The following is a 20,038-nucleotide window of genomic DNA, read 5'->3' as shown; positions in this document are numbered from 1 at the left end:
GATGCTTGGGCGCTTGATGAGTATGAAGAGCACGAACGTTGCGATGGAAGGGAAGTACCAATGTCGCACTGCAGCTCAACAAGACCACGGCTACGATGTCTACAGTACCAGCAGGATGGTCGTTGGTGGTCCTGCTGCTTTAACACAGCAACAAGCTGCACTTCTCAACCTTGCATCCTTGCGCCGCACCGTTACGTCAGCTCAACAAGGTGCCGGGAGATACAATTTCTGCTTCTGAGGGCACAGCCAGATCGCACACATATTTTAGGCCAGCAGATGACCATAAGGAGTCTTCGAGGATATGTTCAACCTGTACAAGAAGTCCATCCCCCGAGCTAGTTTATGCAGCGCTCCTACAAGCTGGCTGGATGTACATGTAGTTTTGTCAGATATACAGTCCCTAAGGCCGAGGGCTAGGAAGCGGCACGATATGGTAGCACAAAGCTCGCGTGTAACCACACAAACATGTACCTGCAATTTGGGCGTAGAAACAGAACAACAAGAATCAATCAATTAAAAGAAACCAATAAACTGACAATTAAGAGTCTCACTGCCGCAATTACTAATTGCGCACCAAGTCAATGCAAAACATCCGAGATGCAACGGTTGTCCTAACCGACAGCAACAGCTGGACAGCCTGGTATCGCCAATTCAAAATGAAATGCGAATCGCTAAGAAACTGGTCACTAGCAGATCCCAAGAGCACTATGGAACCAAAGCCAAGACCAATACTTCCGCTCCCGCCGATCATTGCGGACTACGAGTCGATCGCGACGAACACGCCAATGACAAGCACAGCATCAAGCTCCCGAACGCGCGGAAACACACAGCCATCACGACGAGACAAGTCCATTGTGGCAATCGTGCCAACGCGAGTTTCTGATCTATCCCCAGATGGTCAAGAGGAATACAAGGACGATCGGGAGGATTACAAGCTGCGTCTGGAAGCCTACAAGCTCCAGGAGAAAGAGTATCAGGAGGAACAGCCAAAATATGAGAAGCTGATCAACCATATCCTAGCTACTGTGTCCCCTCACCTGCACCTGAGCTGCTATGACTCAGGAAAGACAGTCCGGGAATGGGTATCATCACTCCAAGAAACAGTTGGGGTGGATCCCCAAGAAGAACGAACGCGCGCGAGAACGATACCACGCCGCGCTCAGACTTATAAGAACACCAAACAACTGGGAGACTTGGTTGATGGAATACGACCAAGCAGCCACTCGAGTGGAGACCCTCGAAGTTGGTGAAGTACACAATACCGAAGATGTGACGATTGACTTCCTAGGCGCTGTCTCGAAGGTGGCCCCTATTTGGGTAGCCATTTTCTCCGGTCCCGGGTACGACAGAACGACCATGAATTGGAGGAAGATGATGAAACTCTTCCGAGGTCACATGAGCCAATCCTACCCTGTCAAGGGCAAGCAGAAGAGCGCCTTCGCTGCAGGAGAAGCATCATATCTCGCCGGCGGTGCAACCGCCCAGGATACACAGAGGGACGCCTCTGATGTATTGCAAAGAGCGCCATCCGCCCCTCCACAGGGCACCCTGGGAAAACCTAGGTTCAAAAGAAAACGCGATGGTCAAGCGACCAAATCCAAGCAGTCCCGAACAGGGACCACAGCGGCAGCTGGAGACGAGTGTCCTGCTTGTGGACAGCGCCACAATCTTGCAGATTGCTACTATGCATACCCTGAAAAGGCACCTGAATGGTTCAAACCAAATAGGAGCATCACAAGCCTGTATAGTACAAAACAAATAATGATGACGAGTTACAGAGAGCGATGAACGACCTTAACCCAGACAGGAAAAGAGCACGTCTCAAAAGCTCGTCACGATCGAACACACCTCGAATCAAAATGTCGAAAACGCCGGACATATCAACAGAATGACTACAAGGAAGAACCGTAGCGACGATCGATGCTGTGATGGCGGTGACATCATTTAACGCCAACAACCAACAGTACCCACTAAAAGACTCATTTATCCTAGACTCTGGATCAACAACACACATCTGCAATGAGCCTGAGCGAAAAGAGAATCTTCGCTCGCCAGCGCCTCGTGACTGCGTCTGGGCAGGCAACACACAAGTGTGGATCAAAGGATATGGAACTGTCAGAATTAAGGCCCGAGGCCAACACGGGGAACATATCATCCAACTCAACAACGTTGCTCTGTGCCCAGATATCCTATGCAACCTGGTATCGTTCAGGCTGTTGAGACAACAACGAATCTGGTGGGACAATAAACCAGAATCGACGGCCCTACGTCGACGTGACAATTCTATCGTCGCCATATTAACGGAAGTGTGCGACCAATGGGTGATTGAACAACACCAAAACGACAACGCCATCTTCTATGTACGAACAAACTCGAGAACGCAACGGGCCACTCAGAAGGCAAAAGCCATACTTTGGTACAAGCGACTAGGACACCCAGGTCCGGCGGCAATTGAACACCTCGTCCACAAGTCTGAGGGGGTGCGGATCAAAGGCGTCACAACAGTCGAATGTGACGCATGTGGAAGAGCAAAGTCGAGGCGACAGATTCGACACACACCACGACTGAGTGACGACGGCCCAGGAGAACGAATAGCGATCGACTTCCACAGCTACGAAGAAGGCAGTTCAACCAAAGAAAAGAGCCAACTCCTCATAATAGATCGCTACTCCCGCTACAGATGGGATCTCTACTTCAAAGACAATCGGCCAGCGTGATCTATCATTCGACTTCTTGGTATCTTCTTTCAAGTCCTTAAGAAGCAATTCAACGTCACGGTCAAGGTCATCGAGTCTGACAACGAGATCACTACCGTCAAATCGGAAGTTTACAGGTGGTGCACGTCCCTATGTATTAAACTCAAACCTTCAGCCCCAGACACTCAAGCACAAAACGGAGGAACTGAACGCTCAGGGGGTGTGGTAAAAGAGAAGGCACGTGCAATACGACTGGACGCCAATCTACCATGGGACCAATGGCCGGAAATCATAAAAGCCGCGGTATACCTGTACAACCGAACACCAAATTACTCAAACCACTGAAAATCCCCATAGGAGAAATTCTTCATACGCGTTGCAGCCCTGAACGGAATCGTTACAGGACCCCGAAAGCCAAACCAAGCACATCTAAGGGCATACGGATGCAAGGCATTTGCCATGACAGACGACATGCACCGCGAAAAGTTAAGACTCCAGAGACTGGATCCGAAAGCCTGGATTGGATACCTTGTCGGCTACCAATCCACCAACATTTACCGAGTATGGATCCCGTAACTGGGAAGGTCATAAGCACTCGAGATGTCGTGTTTGACGAGAGCACTATCTTCAACGGCAAAACTGAGGACCTGATGGAAAACCTGATGCAGAATACCCTCGAAGAGATATCGACCTGGATGAAGACCGTCGAACTTCCAACACCACAGACGGAGCAATCAGAGACAGAGAACTTCCACGAGGATGACACGACAGAAGAGAGCGGCCCATCACACAGACCTCGAAGAAGCTACAAAGGCAAGGAAATGAGAGAAGCGTATCCAACTCCTCCAGAAACTCCACCTCCAGTAGCATTCCTAGTACAAACACTTCAAGACAACCACCACGCAAACTCACAAGATAATCAAGGGACGTCAACAACAGTTCCGTGGGCAGCAGCATTCATGGCTGGGACTCAATCGGGAATTATCGGTCAGCACGAAGGAAGACCAGTTGACAAGGCACAACTTCGACGAATGCTGTCTAGGGGCGTCAAACCGCACCAAAGCCAGCTTCCTCCACTCCCAAAGGCCTACTCAGACCTGAAAGTTCATCCACTCTATGAGATGTTCAAGGCAGCGGAACAGGAGCATCTCGAAAGCCACAAGCAGATGCAATCATGGTCAGAGATCCCGGCAGCCCCAGTCAAGCGAGCAGGACATCAGATATTGGACTGTATGTGGGTGTACACGTACAAGCTGGACAAGTATCACCATCTACTCAAATGCAAAGCCCGACTGGTAGTAAGAGGGGATCAACAGAGAAACGTCACGTTCCAAGACACCTACGCTGCAACACTAGCAAGCCGCTCGTTTCGAATGCTGGCTGCCGTCGCAGCAAAACAAAACCTAGAACTTAAACAATACGACGTTACAAACGCTTTCGTACACGCAGCTATAGATCGAGAAATATACATGAGGATGCCGTGCAGGCACCAGAAGCCGGGAACCATACTCAAGGTCCAGAAGGCACAGTACGGTCTACGAATTTCCCCATCGCTGTTGCAGAAAAAATTCACGTCATCCCTGACCCAGCTTGGGTTCAACCAAGTACTCCACGAACCATGCTGTATGATCAAGGACAATATCATCATCTTCTTTTACGTCGACAACATCATCCTAGCCTATCACAAAGCGCGAGAGGTTGAAGCCCAACAGGTTATCAATTCGCTCCAGGAAAAGTACACGCTTACTGGAGGGGAAGACCTACAGTGGTTCCTTGGCGTTGAGGTAATCCGAGACCGCAAACAACAACTAGTCCAGCTCTCTCAATCGGCATACGTTGAGAAGATAAGCCGGCTGGCAGAACGAACTGACGTGCGCCATGACACACCAATGGCTAGCATGGAACTCGTACCCGACTCCGGATTAGCCACGCCTGCGTAGGTTAACCGATACCAACGAAAGATTGGATCCGCTTACCGTACGCAGTCTCCAGGAGATCGACGTTCTCTTTGCGGTATATCCAGCAATCACCTTCAATCTCATTGATAGTTTGATTCTCGACAGAGCAGTGTCTCGGTTTGCGTTTTAAGTGGCAGGATGCCCAACTCTCGCGGAAGTCGGGCACGAGGTAAATCCAAGTCCTGGAATAATGGATTTGGATTTCAGCGACAAGACATGAAGGCAATAGGAACCTATATGGGTCTGCTCCCATTAGCTGGAATTTGAATCACTTGAACTGTTTCCACTTTCGCGCTGAAAGTATTGTCGCTTTCTTCTTCTATCGTACATGAATTCGTATCTTGTTGCCGGGACGAAATGCTCACGTATGGAAGGCATGTAATCGGTGCGTTAGAGGAAAACAGCTTTACGAACGGCAAGCCCTCAAGGAAATCGGACACGGTGAGGTCCAGAATGGAACATTCTCACTGACCAATAGCACCGTACCACACTAGGCCCAGAACAGCACTAAATATAATCGCCATTGCTAGTAGGACTTTAATCTAGGCAGTTGCCGCATAAGTAACAGTAGCAATAACAACCTACTATAGCTCCTAACTAAGACTTTTCCTGTTACTACTCTCTAGCATTAAGTATCTAATCTCCTAAAGGTAATAAATAGTAGTAAAGACAAGGCTAATAGCTATTGCGTTAATACTCTAGAGTAGACTTATAACCTATACCTTTACTCTTACTATTTGCTATATAGCTTATATACCAACGTATATTATAGGTAAGCAGCGCATATAGGCGAACGGCGCACTTTTACTAAAACCCTACTAAAACACTAACCTCTACTAATACCTCTATAATAATAATAGCTTAACGCGTTAAAAGAATATTAGATATAGCTTATAATCTAAGCTCTTAAACAAGACCTAGACCTCTCTATATAACGTGCTATAGCTATCTATAGCACCTCTAAAATAATACTATATATAAGATATACTAGACAACCTTTATATATTAATACTATAGCTAATTTATAGAATCTAACTAATACTAAGAAGTAGGTAATTATTATATATATACTTAAGCTAGCTAAGTAAGGATAACCCTCCTAGCTTATAGATATAACTAATATTACTAATTCTCTATAGAAAGAGTATAGTTTAGCACCTATTAGCTTAAACTAGGCTAGCATGTTTATTTTATATTAAGAGAAGCTTAAAGTAGTTTTTAATTATAAGTATAACTATAAGCAAGCCCTCTATAAGGATTCTAAGGTTATATAGAGCTAGTTTAACCTTATAGCTAATACTAAAGCTAAGTATAGCATCTAGGATAATAATACTTATAACTTTAATAAGATAGGCTTTATAATAGGCTAGATAAGCTCTAGAGTAGTTATTATAGCTTTAGAGAACTATAGATAGGTAAAGGTAGTTTAGCTAGGTAATTATAAGTAGGTAATAGTTATCTAGGGTATTAATACTATAGAGTAGGCTATTCTACCCTATATTATCTTTAAAGCCTACTACTACTAGTCTAACTAGTATAAAGATGTTAACCTGCTCTAGGATTAGATTATTACTATCTTTAAGAATAGCTAGACTACTAATAAGCTTAGTTTTAACTAGTTAAAGTACTTTAATAAGTATATAAAGATATATACTATTAGCACCTACTATTTACTAATTATTAATAGCTATAAGAGCTATAACTTTATAGAATTTAAGTAATACTATAAGAATAATAATATTATAAGTCTATGCATACCTATATACTTATTATACCTCCTATAGCTACTTAATATAGCTTATTTTAGCCCTCTAAAGAAGGTATATAGGGATAAGGTTAATTAGCTAATATATAACTAGATTAACTATATTATAAAGTAGGAGTTCCTTTTATACTTTATAGTAGCTTATAATAGAGCTATTACCCCTAGTAATATTTAAGGAGGGTTCTAAAAGGCTAGATTAGCTCTATTTGCCTTAGATTGCGTTATATTAGCTTTAAATATAAAGCTGCGCACTCTATTACTACTACTCCCCTAAAATAGCCTACTCTAGTAGTTATAGACCCTAAGTAATACTCTAGAATTTAGGTTATAATTAACACTTATAAAGAAGAGGATTTAAAGGCATATAGATAGCTTACTAACCTCTATAGTTAAAGTATTTAAGAAGGTCTTAAAAGAGGTTATAATTATTATATATAAGCTAGCTTTAGTATAATAGGAGAATACTATACTTTATATAGCTCTAGTAGCTGCTATAGAATATAAATTATATAAAAGAAGGTATATCTAGATAGAAGGAAGCCTTATAGTTAAAGAGGGCTAGTAGTAGACTACTCTATTAGAGTTTAGCATATATAGTAATAGAAAGAAGAGGAAGATATAGGTGCGTGCTAAAGAAGGTAAATTATCCTAATAATACTATAGAAGGTATAGAGAGAGTAGGCACAATATATAAACGTGCAAGAATAGAGTAGAAGAGGTCTCTAAGTAATATTATAGCTTGTTTTATCTTATATAGTGCTAATTTATAGTGTTTTAAGCTATAATATAGTATAATAAGAGAGAGTCTTTATAAAAGTATGCTATTTACCTATATATGCTGCTTACCTATAATATATATTAACTATAAGAATAATACCTAGAGTAAATATACCTAGATATTCTAATAATACTCTAAGAATTATAGAGGTGCCTATACCTACAAGTGCTAGTACACCTAGATAAATAGTAAAATTAAAGTTTAGCCTAGAGAAAGCTTAAATAATAGTAAGGCTAAGGAGAAAATTATAAGGTAAAACCTAGCCTAGGTTAATAATATATAAATATAGAAGAGAAATAACTACTAGCCTACTACTAAAAATTATAGTACTAGTAAGGTATATATTTAAGAAAAAATTAAAAAAGCAAGGCTAATTATTAAAAATACTATAGAGAACTATAATTAATATAAATAATACTTTATAAATTAGAATAAGATAGAAATATAGAAGTAGTAATATACCTAGCTTAACTAAAATATTATATATCTTAGTATCTATAATAGGAGCTACTTTAGTACTTTCTTTACCTCTATATACTAAACTATTAGTAGAAGAATCTTATTCTATAGAGTCTATAGCGACGCAGGTAATAAGATCCTCTAATATAGTTCCGATTCTACTACGAGGTATATAGGAGCACTAGGAAAGTCGATAACTAGGGAGAATCTTATTCCTATAGGTCTTATATAAAGAATACTTAAAAACTATCTATCCTAGAACTGCTATAGGCTTGCCTTTTATACCTATAAGTCTTAGTTAGCTATAGATAGATAAGAAATAGCAATAGAGGTAAGTTAGGACTAAGTTAGAGGGGAGTTAGAGGTTGTTTAAGTTAGGTAGTATCTTGTTTATAAGATTCGAGATTTTAGTAGTCGATTCTTATAGAGTCTTGCTTAGTTAAAGTATACTCTTTAGAACCTTTAGCCTATAGCTTCTATTAAGTAAGGTTTATTACTATAGCTTATATATATTTCTTAAGTAGTATACTTTATAATAATTTAGTTCTTTTAATATCTCTATTCTAGTTTTTTATATACTTTTTCTTTAATCTTTAATTTATTTATATCTTATTAATACTTTACTATAACTAGATATTTTATATTATAGTAACTACTTTACTAATTAATATTAAGACTAGAAAGAACTAGAAAGTATTATAATATAGGCCTATATAAGTACTTATAATAACTAGAATCTTTATTAGATAGTCTTAGATAGCTTTTTCTACTAACTTTATACTATTAGCTATTTTAATACTAATATATAGATATAGAGACTTACTTGTATAGTAGCTAATATAATAATTCTAATTTTACTTAGGTTTAAACTACTAAAAAGAGTATAAATAGTAGATAGTAATTAGTTAAGTATCTACTAAATACCTAGTAATAGACTATATATTCTAATTATACTAGGTAAACCCTAAAGAAAGAAAGTTAAAATAGCTCTAATAATACCTATATAAATTATTATAATATAGAATACTATTTTTATAAAACTTAGGCCTAGAAGTACTTAGTATATTCTAAAAAGCTCTTTATACTATATTTATATTATTAAGATATATCTCTAATAAACTAATATTATTAAAATTAATTTTATTATATATATTATATCTTATAGTTAAGAGTACTAAGTAAGAAAATTATAAGAATTAACTAACGTACTAGATAGGTAAGTTAACTAGATAGGTAAGTTAATTACTTTGCTAAGACCCTACTAAAATTCTATCTTCTTATATAATGCTATAATAATAATATAAATTAGGACCTTTAAAGGAAGCTAAGATATAGATTGCGCTTTAGGCTATTAAATAAGATATAATAATCTCCCTATAACGCGCTATAACCTTCTATAACGCGTCTTATATAATATTATATAATTAATATATTAGATAACCTATATAAGCTAATTATATGCCTAAATTAAGAAACTTAGATAAGAATAAGAAGGAGGTAATTGTTTAGTATATACTTAACCTAGATATAAGAGGATTTGCCCCCTAGCTAGCTATAGTAGCTAATATAGCTAATTCTTTGCATAAGAAGTATAATCTAGGCTATATTAGTATAAAATAGCCTAATATATTTATTAAGCACTACCCTAAGCTCTAAGTAAGGTTTAATTATAAGTATAACTATAAGCAAGCCCTCTATAAGGATCTAGAGATTATATAAGGCTAGTTCTGCCTTATATAGAATACTAAAGCTAAGTATAGTATCTAGAACTAAGATATATATAACTTTAATAAGACTAGGTTTATAATAGGCTAGATATTAATAGAAGTAGTTATTATAGGCTTAGAGCGTTAAGGGCGGCTAAAAGTAGTTTAATAGGGCAATTAGGAGTAGATAATAGTTATCTAAGGCATAAATAGTATAGGATAGGCTATTCTACTCTTTATTATCTTCTAAGGCTATAACTACCTCTCTGCCTAGTATAAAGAGAATATAATACTCTATAACTAGATTATTATAGTCTCTAAGAATAGTTAGACTATAAATAAGCTTAGATTCTAGTAGCTATAGTACTTTAAAGCCTATATAGGGAGGCATGCTATAGAAGGGTACTAACTACTAATTATTAATAGCTATAAGAGCTATAACTCTCTCTAATTCTAATAATACTATAAGGAGAGGAAGATTATTATACTCTATATGCCTCTATACTTATTGCACCTCCTATAGCTACTTAATATAGGTTGTTTTGCGCTATTAAAGAAGGTATATAGGCGCTAAGCTAAAGATCTTATATATAACTAGATTACCTATATCTTAAAACTTAAGTTCCTGCTATACTTTAAATGCGTATATAATATAGTAATAACTCTAAGTAATATCTAGAGAGAGTTTAGAGGCGCTAGATTAGTTCTATTTAACCTAGAATAGGTTATAATAGGCCTTAATATTTAACTGCGCACTCTATTGCTACTTTCTATCTCTAATAAGCCTTAGTAGTTCTATATACTCTAGAATACTCTAGAATTTAGGTTTTAATTAAAGCTAGTTTAAGAGAAGATTTAAAAGTATATAGATAGTTTACCTTTCTCTATTATAAACGCGCTAGAAAAGCTCTTAAAAGGTGCTAAGATAATAGCATATTTGCTAGTATTAGTGCATAAGCAGGTTTCTAAGCTTTAAGATGCTAACAAGGCTATAATATAATATAAATTATATAAAAGAAAGCATTTATAGCAAGAAGAGACTTGAATAGTTAAAGAGGGGGTATAATTAACTACTCTAGAGGAGTTTATAGTATATAGTAATAGTAAATATATAAAGAAGATAGTGCATACTAATAAAAGTTAATAGACTATAAGATGCTATAAGCAGTGCTAGAAGATAGGGCATAACTTGCGTATATATTAAAAGAGATTATAGATAGCTCTTCTATACTATAATATGTTAAATTACTATTTGCAGGCCTATAATAGAGTGTTATAGGCTAAAAGAGGGTAGAACTTTAGTAGAGTCTTAGCAGAGTAATTAACTTACCTATCTAGTTAACTTACCTATCTAGTATATTACTATTATTATATTATACTTTAAAACTTATCTTAACTAGTAATAGCTTTTAAATAATATTATATAAGTATTTAGTTATAAGCAAGTAGTCTAATATATATCTAACTATACTACTTCTAGAATTACTTACTTCTAGTTAAGATACTAGAGACTTTTTAATAACTAAAGCCTTTAGGTTTAGATTATTACTTTAGAAAAGTTATATTAGATTATGCTATAGTAGAGATATAGAGACTACTAATAATATACCTAAATTAGACTTAATATAATATTAGGTATAATAGCTAGTCTCTTAACTAGATCTTAAGCTAAGTCTAGAAAAGGTAGGTTCTATAAACCTCTTTCTAGTTTAGTCTAAGAATAACTTCTATCTTTAGAGAAAAGTAGGTTAGAATTAGACTACTTATATATAGTATTAGCCTATAAGATTTATTAGTTATATTAGAAGCTAGCTAGACTTTATACTAGTCTTTATTCTATAGACCTTCTCTATCTCTTTATAGAGACCCCTAGACTATAAAAAGTCTAATAAATATCTAGAGTAAATACTACCTTTATAACTAAAGAAAAGCTAAGTAAAAGAACTTCTAATATTAAAGTACTTACTAATAGAAAGAGCCTTACTTTTTAGTAATAGTAAGTATTAATATAAGATTAATTAGAGATTAACTTAGATTACTATTAGTCTACCTAAGCTTATATAGCCCTTATTTAGAGTTATACCTCTAGGTTAGCTAAAGAGTACCTAGAACCTTAGTACTTATTAGATAATAATAGAAACTATTTCTATACTATAGAAGAGATAATATTACTTCTATAAATATACTCTTTACTAGAAATAAGTAGGTAGAGAGTTAAGTAATTTTTAATAAACTTTAAATAGAAAGAAATAAAACTTTCCTAGCCTTTAAAAGTTATTTCCTTAGCTTAGCTATTAAGAGATAAGTACTCTAATTAGAGTAGTTTTATTATCTATAGACTAAACTTACTCTAGCTCTTTAAGTACCTAACTTAGGTTTTAAATAGTAATAGGTAAACTCCTTTTTATAGATAGTAGAATACCTTACTATCTATAATATAGAATAAAGGAATAATCTAATAGTAACACCTTTAGCTATTGCCTAGCCTCTATTCTTTAGGCTCTAACTCTAATTAGACTTAAAGCAGCCTACTTTACTATTATACTAATAAGAATATTCTAACCTATTCTATTTAACTATATTTATATATAGTACCTTAAACTTATAAGTAAAGCTAAGTATACTAATACCTATAAGAGATCTAATACCTAGTACTTACTATAACTATAGCAAACCTAGATATTTTATAAAAGAATATATAATACCTTAGGTATATAAAATTAAAGTTAAATAAGAGAAGTTTATAGATACTAAGAAAGATATAGATAAGGACCTAATACCTATAAGAAATAGAGTTATCTAAGAGAATTACTCTACTTAGGCCTAAACTAATATAATCTCTTAAATCTTTTCTTATCTTATTTATTTAGTAGACTTTGTTTCTTTTTAAAAACTATACTATATTATAAGAGTTATAGTATATAATTCTACTCCTTAATTAATACTAGTAACTAAGGTTTCTTATTCTTAAATTTATTAATTATAAACTCTATTTTAATAGCTTTCTAAACCCTTATTTAGAAGCTACCCTTCTTAGCATAAGTAAAGGGCTTTTAGGATTAGATTATATCCCCTATATTTTATTATATCTAACTCTATATAATTATAGATAGATAGAAGATATATAACTACCTATTTATTATTATTAATTTAGGTTCTTAAGATTATATTAATAGGTTTAAATAGTTATATAGGTTTAAACTTAGACTTAATATAGAGTAGTCTTAGTTAGTTTAGCCTGCTAAGTATTTAAAATCCTATAACTCTACTTAACGTACCCCACGGGCGAGTCGGACAACGGGCGAGTCGGACACTTTTGCCAAGCCCCCACCAAACACCTTCTCCTACACCAATGTCTTCTCAACAACACTATTTAGACGCGTCAAAAGAAGCGCAGATACAGCTTGCGCTCCAGGCTCTTAAACAAGACGTGACTCTATCTCTGCGACGCGCTGCTGCTATCTACAAGGTCCCTCGAAGCACACTAAGCGACCAGCGCACTGGACGACCTTCACGCGCTGATTCTATGGCCAACTCACGGAAGCTGGACAACAATGAGGAGGAGGTGATTGTTAAACATGTTCTTGAGCTAGATGCGCGAGGGTTTTCCCCTCGGCTCTCAGATGTGGCTACTATGGCCAATTCTTTGCGCGCTGAGCGTAATCTGGGTCCTGTCGGCGTAAACTGGCCCAGTACGTTTGTTAAGCGACACCCAGAACTTAAAGTCAAGTTTAATCGCAAGTACGACTACAAGAGAGCTCTCTGTGAGGATCCTGAGGTTCTGCAGGGCTGGTTTGGCCTGGTAGCCAACACCAAAGCCAAGTATGGCATCCAGGATGAAGACACGTACAACTTCGACGAGACAGGCTTCATGATGGGCCAGATCTCCCCAGGAGCAGTTGTTACAGCTTCAGAACGACGAGGTCGGCCAAAAGCTATCCAGCCAGGCGACCGGGAGTGGGCTACAGCTATAGTAGGCATCAATGCCAAAGGATGGGCCATTCCTGCCTTCCTTATCTTCAAGGCCCACCACCACCTCTCTGCCTGGTACAAGGAGGAAGAACTGCCTCAAGACTGGGTTATCGGAGTCTCTGATAACGGCTGGACTACCAACAAGCTTGGTATGGACTGGATAAACCACTTTAACAGGCATACAAAGGAGCGTACTGTTGGCACCCACCGTTTGCTCATTATTGATGGTCATGAGAGCCACGACTCTCTTGAATTCCAGCAATACTGCAAGGATAACAAGATTATTGCTCTTTGCTTGCCTCCTCACTCATCGCACCTTACACAGCCTCTTGATGTGGCTTGTTTTGCTGCTTTGAAGAAGGCGTATGGGCGCCAAGCCGAAATACTCATGCGCAACCAGATCAACCACATTACAAAGACAGAGTTCCTACCATGCTTTATACGCGCCTACAACGCTGCAATTACTTCTAGCAACATTCAGGGAGGGTTCCGAGGCGCTGGACTGGTCCCGTTTGATCCACAACGGGTTATAAGCAGCCTCGATGTGAAGCTGCGCACGCCATCACCACTACTACCTGTCAACAACGAGCTCTGGCAGTCGCAAACCCCAAGCAACACCCTTGAACTTGGGTCGCAATCAACGCTTGTAAAGACAAGGATTCAGAGGCATATAGATAGCTCGCCTACCTCTATGGTTGAGGCGTTTGAGAAGGTGGCAAAGGGGGCAGCAATAATTGCGCATAAGCTAGTGTTGGCGCAACAGGAGATTACTCAGCTTCAAGCTGCTAATGAGGCAGCCACACGACGAAAATCACACAAAAGAAAGCGGGTTAAGAAAGAAGGTACTCTAGTAGTTAAAGAGGGCCAGCGATTAACAGCTCTAAAAGAGTTTGGGGCGCGTGGTGATGGTAAGAAGGCAAAGAAGCAGGTGCGCGCTGAAGTAGGTGAGCCCTCCCAAAGGCGCTGTGGACGGTGTAATCAGACAGGACATAACGCGCGAACGTGTAAGAAAGAGATAGAAGTAGTTTCTGAATAGTATTACAGACTATACTGCACGTTGCAGCACCAAACTAGGTTGTTTTGTGTTATAATGGGGTGGAGTTTGGTGGGGGCTTGGCAAAAGTGTCCGACTCGCCCGTTGTCCGACTCGCCCGTGGGGTACGTTACTCTATTTTAATAATATTATATTAACCTATAGTCTCTCCTAATATATAACTAGATATTAAGTAATAAAATAATCTATAAGATATAGATAATTATTAATAAGCCTTAAGCCTATTAGTAAATATATATTATATATAAGGTATAATCTCTATATAAAAATTCTAATCTTAGCCTTTAGCTAAAGTAAATAAAACCTTAATAACTATACCTTAACTCCCTTCTATACTATATCTACCTAAGATTGCTACTATTATATTCTTATTAGTAAATGCCTTTTATTTTACTATACAACAATCCTAAAACAAATTCTTTAGTACTAACTTATATAAAATCTAGTAATTACTAGATAACTACTAAGATAACCTTAAAAACTCTTATCTCCTATATAATAAGCAACTAGCTAGATATTGCTAATATGCTAATATATTTAATAAAATAGAAGCTAAGACACTACTATCTTATTAACTATATAATTATAAGATTATACTAGAAGAACTCTTACTTAACTTATACTCCCTATTATATAAGTAGAACCTTAAAGAACTTAAAGCTATAGAGAAGTTTATATAAGAATAACTTAAGTAAAGATAGATTAAGTATAGTTAAAGCCCTTTTACTTCTCTAGTCTTATATATATATAAACTAAATAGTAGTCTATAGATCTATATAGAATACTAGAAGCTTAACAACCTTACCTATAAGGACTTATATCTAATACCTTATATAGATAAGTTATTAGCATGCCTATTAAAAGCTAAGATCTTTAGTAAATTTAATATCTATATAGTATTTAATTAAATCTATATAGACTCTATATTAGAAGAGTATACTATGTTTTATACCTAATATAGCACCTATAAGTATAAGGTATTGCTATTTAGCCTTTATAATAGTCTAGCTACCTACTAATAGAATATAAATAATATACTTATTAATTATTTAGATAACTTCTATATTATATACCTTAATATCCTAATCTACTCTAAGGACAAAGTAGCTTATAAGAAGTATATTAAGCTTATTCTTAAATAGCTTAGATCTACTAGTCTCTAAATTAATATTAAGAAAAGTAAGTTCTATATTACTAGAACTAAATACCTAGGTTATGTTCTTACTAATATAGGTATTAAAGTAGACTCTAAGAAGGTGTAAGTCCTATATAATTAGAAGCCCCCTATAATAATTACTAGAGTTAAGTTATACCTTAGTTTTACTAGTTTCTATTAATAATTTATACCTAAGTTTTCTTAAGTTACTAAACCTTTAATTATACTCTAAAGCCTAAGTAATAAGTTTAAGTAGATAGAAGTATATTAGACTAGATTTTAGTCTCTTAAATAGAGTCTTCTAGCTATACTAACCTTATATTACTTTAAGTCTATATACTCTATAAGAATTAAGACTAAAGTATCTAATAGTATTAATATAGGTATTTTATTTTAAGAATATCTAGATAAGTAATAGTACTTTATTCTATTTAATAGCTATATCCTAGCTAGAGTAGAACTTAACTAAGAAATCTATAATAAGGAACTATTTACTATCTTCTAAGCCTTTAAAAAATAGTAAGTAAAACTAATATTAATTATAAGTTAGGTCTAAGTGTGCTCTAACTACTAATTCTTAAAATATTTTATAGTTATAAAAGTACTATATATATATTAAGCCTATTAGGTAGAAGTATTAAGTCTATTTAATTCTAGATTAAGTATATGCCTAGTAAGTAGAATAAACATACTAATATCTTAAGCTAATATAAATAAGACTTAAGTAACCTTAAAGTAGCCTAGCTAAATAATTAATCTTAAGTATTATTAGGCTCTTACTAACTACACCCTAGTATTAACTCTAACTTAGCTAAGTAATACCTAGAAATAGTAGTAGTAATAACTCTTGCCTTTATAGAGAAGAAAATAGAACTTAACTTACTAGAATTAGTTAAAGCTATTCTTTAAGCAAACTATAATAGTTTCTCCTAGGAATATTAAGTTCTACTAGAAGGGTATTAGATATACTATAGGCTACTATTATATAAAAACTATCTATGCGTACCTATAGATCCCCTACTCTATACCTACCTTCTCTATAAAGTCTATAACTATATACTATGCTACCCCGCCCTATATAGGCCTACTCTTGCCTAATGTAGTCCTGTTAGTACAGCTCGGGGCTAAAGTCCTGACAGTAGTCCCTTTAATTTCAATTTTAAGCCCGGTGATGCATCGCTACAAACTGTCTTACAGCGCGTTCGACCTCTTCTTGGTGCGAGTAGCTAAGAACGTGTAAGCCTCCCTCTATAATCTGTAAACGAGCATCCAACGAGTTCTGGATCAGGTCTATTTCTTGTTTCGCGTTTGCTACTGTATTCACAGCGTCTTCAGTGCCCTGAGTTTGGTAAGTCTTGGTCAAAGAACTAGCGAGGATTCAAAAATGTCTTACTTGAAGCCAAAGTACTGGGCAACGAACATACCCAAGCCTGCCGTGAAGGCTATCACGGTCTCGTAGATTTATAGCCGCCATCCTGAGTTTCCTTCGTCCATCATCTCCTGAGTAGTAGCTCTTGATTGCTTGTTTCCAGAAGTCGCGCAATGTATCCGGACAGTCGTGGCCAAAGTCGACGTCGACAACGAAATTACAGTAGGTATCGTCTAGCTCGAAATCTGGAGTAGGGACTGAGCTAGTCCAGGCTTTGAGCAGAGGTTCAAACCCTGCCATTGCGTCCCAGCAGCCTTGATCATGCGCTCGCTTAGATTCACAGTCCATAAGTGCCCCGATGGGGATGATTCCTTCGATCTGTAGTACTTATAGCTTAATACTAGCACAGAGTGTTAGATTTTGTGACAAGAATTACTTACTTTCTCGGGTGCAATCAGATATGTGCGAACGGCAATACATCCACCGTGGCTAGTTCCAAGTATGAATGCCTCGTTGATACTGAGGGCGTCCAATAGTTGGACAATCATAATGGCTGTATCCCAATAAGTAAAGGTGTCGTTCTTGACTCTCGTCTCGCCATGACCAATAACATCGATACCGAGGAGATTCATCTCCGAGGTCAAATTTTGGCTTTGAAAATGGCCGGTAAAGACATGGGAGGACATGCTGAAGCCGTGAATAAGAACAAGGGTTGCCTTTGACCTGTCATACGGTTTCGGCATGTAGTATGCAACATCAATGCCGCTTAGATGTGGCACACGGAGATGTTGCATCTGGAACATAGTGCAATGTATGGTTTTTATCTCTAAGATAACAGCGCTTGGATAGGACGTTCTGTGCAGATGTAGTAAGTAACATGTTGAAAGACAGCTAAAGTATTAGCAAGAAGGTAGAGAACGCATAAAAGTGTTGAAACGTTTAACAGAAATAGAGGCAACCAACAATTGAACGTCAGATTGGTACGATATAAAAGTAAAAATTTAGGTATACTTACTAAGCTGTAAACGACCAAATAGTATAACAAGGGATTCTATGAACTGTAGATAGGAGTTTGTCTGACCTGAGGATTGATGAATTTTAAACATATCGCTTGGTCTGCTCAAGATAGTCTCTTCGTGAGTGGGGCTTCTAGAGAGTTAAGGAGTTAAGGAGTTAAGGAGTTAAGGAGTTACGAGGGTATTTGCGTGTCAGCAGTTTGCTTTAGTCGTTGCCAAGCAGCTGTCTAGTGTTGGTGTCAGACCCTAGTGATTAGCAATCAGCACTAACACAACTGTGTGCACCCGGCTCAATGCTGCATTTTGATTAATTTACAACTCAGTACTCTTTGTTCGACTTTGCAGTAGCCAGTCGCTGATCGCTACACAGCGTGTAAGCAAGTCACGTTTTCTGTCCGTAACGACGCTACACCAAGCCTATGCTGTATTGAGGTTCAGGGGACCCCAAAGACGCTAGATCCACTTACGTTCGGCTTTGAGCCAGAGCTACTCTAGGCACTGCCCAGTTCCTCCATTTTGTATTCCGTAGTAATATTCCCCACTAAATATCAGAAACCACTCCCACAAATGCAAGGCCCTTCGCCTCAGAAAAGCCCGACATTCTTCGGGCCTTGCAGTCCTACAGCCAATATCCGAGTAGCTAAATTCCGCGTTCGGATTTTGATTTGAAATAAGGTTTCAGTCTCCAAGCATGAGAGCGCTGGTTGATTGATAATTCGCACAACTAGAACTCTTAGTCAACTTGAGACTGAGATACTTGGTCTTGGAGGGGATATAGATATCGGTATCTGAGAAGGGCATTTGAAAATACAACTCTCTATCATCTCCCTGTCCTTCAGATTACTTATTGCAGCCCAACAATCGCGCTACAAAGACTTCACATTCACTACCCCAACTTACAACTTGCAGAATGACAGCCAACATCAGCACTACCCTAATTCTTGGGGCTACATCTGGCATAGGTGGAGCCTTTGCTCGTTACTTCCATTCCAAAGGGAAGAAAGTCATCGCCGCCGGTCGCCGTCTCGAGCGTCTTCAAAGTCTTGCCACTGAGCTTCCAGGCTTGGATACCTATGAATTTGATATCGGGAACATCTCAACCATCGAATCCAAGTTCGCTGAACTCTTTACCACCTACCCTACACTTGACTGTGTCATCGTCATGGCTGGAAAGATGGAAACGTTGAGTTTCGCAGATGCTTCCACCTCAACTGCGGCATCGATCGTGTCAGAGATCACGACCAATTTCACTGCTCCGCTGGTCATTGCTAGGAGTGTCGTTCCACATCTGCTGTCGCTCAAGCGTCCCACAACCTTCATTATGGTTTCTTCCGCATTGGCGTACATCCCACTCCGCGAATATCCGGTCTACAATGGCACCAAATCAGGTCTTCACCAGTTCACCGTAACTTTGCGAACACAGCTGGCTGGGACAAATGTCAAAGTTCTCGAACTCGTCCCACCGTATGTAGACACCGAGCTGGATCTCCACATCAGAGAACAGACGATCAAATCGCAAGGAGGAAGGACAAGTGCGAACACGCCAATGCCAATTGATGAGTACATGGAGACTGTGATTGCTTCTTTGGAAAGTGGTGAAGAATTGAAGGAGATATCAACTGGGTTCTCTGCCATGGGAGTTCAGGCTTGGAGGGATGCTTTTCAGCCTATCCTATCCCAGTTTGGGATGGCCGGGTGAAAGGTTAGACATCAGCCGAGGTCAGAAGACTATCTTAAGGTGTGATTGTCCCTTTGTAGTGGCAATCCAATAGCTTTCCATGTAATATTTTGTATCCTGGATTCTATGTTAATGTTCTCGGCTTGCCTCCGTGTGACCGCGCCGCAACAACTAATTGTTCTTTTGTCACAGTTAAAAGCTCTACTTGCAGTTGGCCACATAAGCGCCTACCTGCTGACGAGTCGCTACGTGGTACAGTCACGTGGCAACAGTTACATGATATGCCTTCGCTAACGCCTCGCACTATAGCAGCGCAACCCTGGGTTATTGCTAGTTCTTGCTCGGTCACTTTCATTGCATATCGCACCCGGCCCTCACAGGGTACTATCAGCCAGTCAAGTTGTTAGGTTATTGCAAGTGAAAACAAGCAT

The 20,038-nt window shown here is 37.7% G+C and overlaps 3 protein-coding genes across 3 annotated transcripts; 2 read left to right on the top strand and 1 right to left on the bottom strand.

Moving 5' to 3' along the window:
• Positions 1-581: 581 nt before the first annotated feature.
• On the top strand, positions 582-1,892 carry C7974DRAFT_436794 (uncharacterized protein; the record flags this gene model as incomplete). The annotated part of the gene is made up of 3 exons (XM_046145150.1): positions 582-1,082; positions 1,126-1,742; positions 1,781-1,892. The coding sequence occupies 3 exons, from the start codon at positions 582-584 to the stop codon at positions 1,890-1,892; spliced, it is 1,230 nt and encodes a 409-aa protein (XP_045993704.1).
• Positions 1,893-16,519: 14,627 nt separating this feature from the next.
• On the bottom strand, positions 16,520-18,091 carry C7974DRAFT_402625 (alpha/beta hydrolase). The gene is made up of 4 exons (XM_046142740.1): positions 17,929-18,091; positions 17,354-17,768; positions 16,938-17,291; positions 16,520-16,883 (listed from the first exon to the last, which is right to left on the bottom strand). The coding sequence occupies exons 2-4, from the start codon at positions 17,714-17,716 to the stop codon at positions 16,704-16,706; spliced, it is 897 nt and encodes a 298-aa protein (XP_045993703.1). The 5' UTR covers positions 17,717-17,768; positions 17,929-18,091; the 3' UTR covers positions 16,520-16,703.
• Positions 18,092-18,702: 611 nt separating this feature from the next.
• Positions 18,703-19,768, top strand: C7974DRAFT_402621 (uncharacterized protein). Its single transcript, XM_046142739.1, has one exon. It carries the CDS (start codon positions 18,840-18,842, stop codon positions 19,626-19,628), a length of 789 nt encoding a protein of 262 aa, XP_045993702.1. The 5' UTR covers positions 18,703-18,839; the 3' UTR covers positions 19,629-19,768.
• The last annotated feature ends 270 nt before the right edge of the window (positions 19,769-20,038 follow it).

Source organism: Boeremia exigua (genome assembly GCF_020726555.1).
Source record: "Boeremia exigua strain MPI-SDFR-AT-0100 chromosome Unknown C7974scaffold_11, whole genome shotgun sequence".
Classification (NCBI taxonomy): domain Eukaryota; kingdom Fungi; phylum Ascomycota; class Dothideomycetes; order Pleosporales; family Didymellaceae; genus Boeremia; species Boeremia exigua.
Note: the sequence above shows the minus strand (reverse complement) of the source record. Positions and strands in the feature narration are given on the sequence as shown.

Excerpts from the sequence above, each read along its gene's own strand:
- C7974DRAFT_402625 (XM_046142740.1), bottom strand. The coding sequence starts at position 17,716 with ATGTTCCAGATGCAACATCTCCGTGTGCCACATCTAAGCGGCATTGAT. Across the intron at positions 17,292-17,353 it reads ATCTGATTGCACCCGAGAAA|ATCGAAGGAATCATCCCCAT; the intron begins GTAAGTAATTCT and ends TAAGTACTACAG. Across the intron at positions 16,884-16,937 it reads GCCCAGTACTTTGGCTTCAA|GGCACTGAAGACGCTGTGAA; the intron begins GTAAGACATTTT and ends TACCAAACTCAG.
- C7974DRAFT_402621 (XM_046142739.1), top strand. The coding sequence starts at position 18,840 with ATGACAGCCAACATCAGCACTACCCTAATTCTTGGGGCTACATCTGGC.